Here is a 7,500-nt window from a genome sequence, read left to right as displayed (position 1 = left end):
GAGAGAGACACAGAGAGAGAGAGAGAGAGAGAGAGAGAGAGAGAGAGAGAGAGAGAGAGAGAGAGAGAGAGAGAGAGAGAGAGAGAGAGAGAGAGAGAGAGAGAGAGAGAGAGAGAGAGAGAGAGAGAGAGAGAGAGAGAGAGAGAGAGAGAGAGAGAGAGAGAGAGAGAGAGAGAGAGAGAGAGAGAGTGTGTGTGTGTGTGTGTGTGTGTGTGTGTGTGTGTGTGTGTGTGTGTGTGTGTGTGTGTGTGTGTGTGTGTGTGTGTGTGTGTGTGTGTGTGTGTGTGTGTGTGTGTTTCATCAAAACTGTATGAGTATCACAGAAGATAAGTATCCTACAAATCCCACAATGTGATCACTCTCAGGTTCTCACAAGACAGTTGTATGAACCTACTGTAGAGGCGTTACGTGGCTGAGGACTGACATGTAAAGACACCATCTTCTTGTTAGAGGTCTATGACTGAGCATTAATGATTTTTTCGAGGATCATAAATTATAACATCATCACCTATGTATGTCAGCCTTCACTAGTCACTAACGAGGACTGTGTTTAATCTTACACACACAATCAAAACGAGCATCAGCGCCCCCTTTCTTTCTAAATTCTCTCTAAATTACTTCCAGAGCATTTACTTGTACGCATTAAAGTATTCTTTCGTTATTTTTGTCCACTCATCACATTCATCTGGGCAGCTCATGTTGTACCACACAGTGAAAAAAAAAAAAAAACGAACCAAACCGGGAATTCATCTTCTGCAAAGTTAAAGGGAACACTGAGCTTCCGCGATGTCTGCTTAAAACTTAATAATGTTTCCCATCCATTACAAACTGTATAAGCCTGGCACACTTTTCACTCATTTGCATTATGTTATGTTCCTCAAAAAGCGAGTGAGATTCGTGTTACTAAACCTATATGTTCATTACTTCTCCTTTCAGCAGGTACTGATCTCCGCGCTGGCGATCGCCGCCACTTTTGCCCTGCCAAACGGGAGGGCAGAGTCACGAATTGCTGCTCGGTCTCTGGATTATGGTGGAAGAAAATTTTCCGACCAAACTAGCTACTACGAAGAGCTTGGTATCCCTATCTTTGATGGCCCTGACTACAACCCTCCCGAGCACAAGCCCCTAGAGGATCCGTACCAATACGAGCACTACGAGCATCGCGACGAATTCTTGGGCCCATCAACATACGAACTTTTCCAGAACGCCGACCTTGACCGCAGCGAAGTGGTGGTGCTCGTGGGCAGCGGACTGGCGGAGCTAATGAGAGTTTCCCTGGAGAAGAGCTACGGTTCCGGAATGCAGGAATTCAAAGACGTCAGCCTGGCCATGGTGGCTGCAGCTCGTCACGTGCTGGAGAATCGCGTTGCCAAAGGAATTCCTGTTACTGAAAAGCAGTTCGAGAATCTGCAGCGCGTTGAGGAACGTTTGTCCGCTGTCATGGACGCAATCGCCGCCACCTTCGACGAAAATGTGAACACCCGTTATTCACTGCCAAACTTCTTCAAGACATTCGACTTCACTCCCGTGGAGAGATCCAGGCTCCTGGCAAGAATCATTCCTAGTCTTAGCAAGACAATATTCCAGGCCCAGGAAGGCACCACTGCTCAATATTTCAGTGACGCATATGACATTTTCCTTCCAGCCATCAGAAAGTTCCTGGAAGAGCGAGTAGCCGAGGGCAAGAAAGTGCCTGGCGAGCTATTCCAGCGCCTGGAAAGAGCTGAGAGGTTGCAGCCAGCTCTCAATCAAGCCTTTGTGACTGTCGTCCACGATAAGTTTCTCGTTGACTTCATGAAGAGACTGGAGCTTGACCCTCAGGAAAGAGCAAAGTATCTAGTCAATGGCTTCTTCGCTTCCATGGACGCCATGTTCGAGGACACTGATGCCTCTGCTGCTGAAATGATGCGTGACGTCACCCTTGCATACATACCCGCGTCCCGCCAGGTCTTCGAGGACCGCCTGGCTGCCGGCAAGCCCGTGACGCAAGAAAACTTCGATAATTTGGAAAGAATGGAGAGAACCCTGCCCGTCATCCTGAACGCCTACGTCCAGGTGGTCGACGACCTCGGCATCCCATAAATGACTTAACAACACGGCGCTGACTTCCTAAGAGTTCATTTCTTCATTTGGTTGATGATGTTAAATACCTATTTGTTTTAGACATTTATCATGACTTAAATCGGTATCTTCTAACGTGAAGTTACTTCAAAATGTCCTGTATATTAATGTACCTATTTAACCTTTTATTTCCATCTTCACATCAATGCTCTCTTGTAAGTTGCGTTAAATAAATATGTCCACTCAAACTTATATTTCTTATGCAACTACTATGAAAGCTAATCTGAGTCAGATTTTTTCTAGAGTGCTATTTCCCAAAGCGAAGTCAAAAGAGTTATTAAATATTGGAGGATAAGTGTCCCGGATTTGCGATAAGAACACGCAAACACTGCAAAATAAAGAAACCTGCAAGAAGCCTTCAGTCCAACATAAAATTCCTCCTCGTCTTCCTCCTCCTACTCCTCTTTCATAAATTCATTAAATGTGCTTTGAAAGCCCTCTAATGACTCAGACAAAATCCTGATGATTGATACATCTATCATACTACTTCATAAGTAATTCCTTCCTTTCTCTTTTTTCAAACTTATAACTGCATTATTCTGATTAATGACCCTGAAAAACTTTGCTTATGTCATCATTGCGTATGTCACCCTGCATCATCTAAATATTTTCATTGTAGCAAAGAATGGTGGCAGAAACGTTGAGATTTTTTCACGCGAATTTTTCTGTTGGAGGGATGATTATAGCATAAATTGTGCACATACTTGTAGTATGCCAGGTATGTAAGTTATCGGACCGTTCATCGAGAAAAACTAAATCACCTTCAAGAGATTAGCAGAATTAATCAGACAAAATAATCGTACTGTTATGTTCATATGGTGGGATAAGTTTTTATCATCACTTGTTTTAATTAACAATTTGCCTCTGTTTTTAGTCACATCAAAAGAACTAATACCGTTTTTTTTTTCCCCACGCAAAAACACTCGCTGTTAAATGCACGTGAAATACTTGAACAAAAAACCATGACAATTCTTGCGTGACACAAGTTTTCAAGCAACATCTCCCATCCATCCCAGTTTTTTTTTTTTTTTTTTAAGTGAGTGGAAAAACTGGCCAAGGGAAACAAAAAAGAATAAAGCTCACTTAATTGCCAGTTCCCATGCAGGTCAATAGCGTCAGCCGAAAGAAAAGGTCATATGTCTTGAAACCCCCCTCTTAGAAGAAGTCAAGTCATAGGAATTTGGAAATACAGAAGCAGACAGGGAGTTCCAGAGTTTACCGCCATGGTACAGTGGAACCATGCGTGCTTTGGGGTCCGAGGGGTCTCCAAGCGCACGGGTTCGAATCCTGTCCACTGTAAGAGTGTAGGTTGGGCTTCCTCACTCGGGGCAAGGGTTTCCTACCGGGTGGGCTCTAATATAGGAGGTACCCTAAAAAGTATCCCCTTTAGCCCAGAAATTCCCGTGAAAAGCCCACATGGTATAATAGAAAAAAAAAGTATGAATGATTGGTTAACTCTTGCGTTAGAGAGATGGAAAAAATAAGGATGAAAAGAAGAAAGCCTTGTGCAGCAAGGCCGCAAGAGGAGGGAGGCATGCAGTTAGCAAGATCACTAGAGAAGTTACCATGAAAATAGCGATAAAAAAAATAGTAAGAGATGCAACATTTCGGATGTGAGAAAGAGGCTGAAAACAGTCAGAGTAGGGGGAGTAGATGAGACGAAACACTTTTGATTCCACCCTATCTAATAAAACTGTGAGCGTGGAACCCTCCCAAACGTGTGAAGAGTACTCCATATAAGGACGGATAAGGACCTTGTACAGTGTTAGCATTTGGAAGCGAGAGAAAAACTGGCAGAGACGCCTCAGAACGTCAAACTTCAAAGAAGCTGTTTTACCAAGTTGAGTATTGACATACGCAACTCACTCAGCACTTCACAAAATTGGTCTTCATATAAGTTCATGAAACCTGTTGTCACTCCAGGCGTTCGTTCATCGCACGTAAGAGTATACTTTAGAAACACACACTCACACACACACACACACACGCACACACACACACACACACACACACACACACACAGACACACACACACTGCCCTAACCAGTTTCTGACAAATTCCTAAGTTTCAATACGATTCTTAACGTGTAGGAAAATGTTTTTTTTTTCTTAAGCTTGTAATCTTGCTAAACACTTTGTTCCTTCTCTTTTTATTTTCAAAAGTCACAAACGCATTCTTATGGCTGTTTTCCACACCGATGATGCAGCGTCTATTAAATCTCACTAAAATTATGATAAGACCTTGAAAAACATACATATCTTCCAAGACAGTGTCAAAAATACTAGAGATAAGACGAGGAAATGGGTAAAAGATACAGACCTTTATGATGTTACGGTAAGTGGTTCATATCTATAAGTTTAATATCATAGTAACCAGCAGCATTATAGTTTTGTCCATAATGATATCGCTAAAAGCAGGGCATGCAAACTCCTCAGCTCACGTGAACATGCCACAATACCATACATCTCTGACAACCCCATCACCTTTTACACTCTCACTGGAAGGAGACACTGGTCCACTCCAGCTTGATCCAGTCATAAGCACCGGAGAGCCAAGTACCCAGTGTAAATAAAAAAAAAACAGTGGCGCGACAAAAACCCCTCAGATATTTTGTGGTGGTTTCTGTATAGGCACAGAAAAGGTCAATTAGCAAAAGGTTCCTAGGACATATGAAAATTATGAATACACAACAAGCAGTCAGCCTTGGGGGAGAGAAGCAGCCTTGAGTGACGCTGACTTCCTCGTATAAATTTTTATTTATTTTTTTATCTTTTCGCCTGCGTTCCGAGAAATAAAGAATATTCACTTACATCCCGTAATAATAATCAACTAAACAGTTAGCCTTGAGGGAGAGACGAGGCGATGCTTTAGCCACACACCACTCGATAACAAACAGAAACTTCCTCCTGTGTAAACTCTAATAAAGTTGACTTCTCGTGTTTCTCTACAAGAGTGTCTGTGTTAATCGTCATAAACTTGATAAAGGTGAATATTATTTTTACCCTCCAGTACGTCAGCAGCGTTGGGAGGAAGGATGTTCTCTGAAAGCAGCTTGTTTCGGTATACAAACATAGGGAGAGATTCTATTTAGATCACAAGAAACACTCTTAACCATTATTATCACACCTCGAGGAATATTATATTAGATGTGTGTTACTAGATTTCCCTATGATATTTCCTATATGGACATTTTTCTTGTTTTCATTGGTATCAATTTGGATTTTATGAATGTACAGTAAGACATGTAGTATAAAAAAAAAAAGATACCATTACTGATAATTTCAAGTTGAACAAACGGTTTTTACTTCCACGCATACACTGCCCTCTTAGGACCGTAACTGATTCCAGACTACCAGATGGAGATATGTTCATGAGTGGACCCAGGAATATATGAAGAAAAAAAAAATAAATAAACAAATAAATCAGGTAAAAAAAAAAATCTAAGGTACAAGGCAATTATAAAGATTAAAAAAATATATAAATAACTTGAACAAATCCGTTAACTCGTATAAAAAAAATAAAAAAAAAGTACAGTCTGAGGCAGGAAAGGAATACTGGTAATTATAGTCAGCCCAGAAAGCGTTTGTCAGAGAATAGTACGTTAGTGTTGATGGAGAGAGAGAGAGAGAGAGAGAGAGAGAGAGAGAGAGAGAGAGAGAGAGAGAGAGAGAGAGAGAGAGAGAGAGAGAGATTGATTGACAGATTTCTTTATTGGCTATTTGCATTACAAATAATATAACATACATTAGTTGTTAAAGCCTATGTCCATTGACCCGTGGCTGTTTTATGGAGTTTGATTCAATAAAAAAAAAATGTATAAAGCAGACGTAGCAGCCTTTAGCTATATTTGTCACTAGATATTCATTTTTTAATACAAAGAAAAAAAATCCCTAGAACAAGTGTATTCTATATAGTAATACTTAACACGTGATTTATAAATTGAGAGAAGGTAATAATAATAACAATGATAGCAATAATAATAAAATACAATAACAAAATATCAATAAGGTAATAATAATAATAAAAATGACAAATATTAACAAAACAATAACAAATAATAAAATAGTAATGAAATATCAATAACGTAATAATAAAAAAAATAATACGCGATAGAAATAATAACAATAATAATAATAATAATAATAATAATAATAATAATAATAATAAGCAATAGTAATAATAATAATAATAATAATAATGATAATGATAATAATAATAATAATAATAATAATAATAGTAATAATAGTAATAATAACAAAAATAATAAATAACTGGAATAGCAGTAATAATAGTAATACTAAGATATTATTGTAATAATAATAATGATAATAACAGTAATAAGTAATAACGATAACAATTATAGATAAGATTTCCATTAAGAGTATTAATCACAATACTTATAATAATAATGGTAACTATTATAAAGACTACCCAGAAACAAGTAGACAAAGAAGAGAGAGCAAAAAAAAATAAATAAATAAATAAAAATGTTATTATAATTACAATGGAAATTCTTTATTTGTAATACACAATTCAGAACTGTTAATAAAAAATAATGCTAAAAGTAATGGATGACAATAAGAACATGAAAAAAAATACATTGGTAATTTTGTTGCTAATACTGAAAGATTTGGTTATTTATTAATTTTTCTTTTAATTGTAATTTAAATGAGTTTACAGATGTAGTTTTGATGGTGTCAGGAAGTTGGTTTTAGATTTTGGTGCCTCGGGTAAGAACACTGTGTTGGCCATGAGAGGTTCTACATAATGGTAAGAAAGGAGAGAGAGAGAGAGAGAGAGAGAGAGAGAGAGAGAGAGAGAGAGAGAGAGAGAGAGAGAGAGAGAGAGAGAGACAGACAGACAGACATAGGTGTATGTAAGTTTTCTTCCTGTTTTCTATGCACAATAATGATAACAAAGGATAAACGCCATTTACAACAAGTGGCTCGCTTTCCAAGAATAACAGAAAAAACAACACGTAACAGCATTATTCAACGAATTGGCCTCTGTCACCTTGCAATTCAAACTGGAGCTGCGGCAGGCAGGCAAAATGAAAAATTGGCAACTCAACACTTATCCTTATACTGACGTAATATATATAGAGCACAATATCGAGTTACCGACAGAAGTGCGCAGAGGAACATTAATCAATCATGAGGCAACTGGTGAGTATACATTCACTCTTACAAGAGAGTGGCACTATTCACTTCTCAGATGCTGAAAACTTCGTCTACAGTTCCCTTCCATGTCCAAGTGGAAGCAACACTGTTGCAGGTCTTACATATCCTAAACAATTTTCATTTAAAGTGGAGTGGCTTACAAGTTAAGAACATGAAAAGAAGACACCTAACCTACACACGGTAGTCTCTGTATGGAAG

General features: G+C 38.6%; 3 protein-coding genes across 6 annotated transcripts in view; 2 read left to right on the top strand and 1 right to left on the bottom strand.

Moving 5' to 3' along the window:
- Positions 1-2,309, top strand: part of LOC123504239 — a 3,999-nt gene extending 1,690 nt beyond the window's left edge. The window contains exon 2 of one of the 2 annotated variants that reach the window (XM_045254616.1): positions 937-2,309. In XM_045254616.1, the coding sequence (XP_045110551.1) occupies positions 937-2,082 (1,146 nt within the window). In that variant the 3' untranslated portion in view covers positions 2,083-2,309. The remainder of the gene's footprint in view (positions 1-936) is intronic. The other variant, XM_045254617.1, reaches the window with a different exon arrangement.
- LOC123504238 (von Willebrand factor D and EGF domain-containing protein-like) overlaps positions 1-7,500 on the bottom strand; it is a 303,382-nt gene that overhangs the window by 116,313 nt on the left and 179,569 nt on the right. The gene's annotated exons all lie outside the window — the stretch shown is intronic.
- LOC123504241 overlaps positions 7,239-7,500 on the top strand; it is a 16,040-nt gene continuing 15,778 nt past the window's right edge. Inside the window, exon 1 of one of the 2 annotated variants that reach the window (XM_045254619.1) lies at positions 7,239-7,287. In XM_045254619.1, the coding sequence (XP_045110554.1) occupies positions 7,276-7,287 (12 nt within the window). In that variant the 5' untranslated portion in view covers positions 7,239-7,275. The remainder of the gene's footprint in view (positions 7,288-7,500) is intronic. The other variant, XM_045254621.1, reaches the window with a different exon arrangement.

This window comes from Portunus trituberculatus, chromosome 15, assembly GCF_017591435.1.
Source record: "Portunus trituberculatus isolate SZX2019 chromosome 15, ASM1759143v1, whole genome shotgun sequence".
In the NCBI taxonomy this organism is placed as follows: Eukaryota; Metazoa; Arthropoda; class Malacostraca; order Decapoda; family Portunidae; genus Portunus; species Portunus trituberculatus.
Note: the sequence above shows the minus strand (reverse complement) of the source record. Positions and strands in the feature narration are given on the sequence as shown.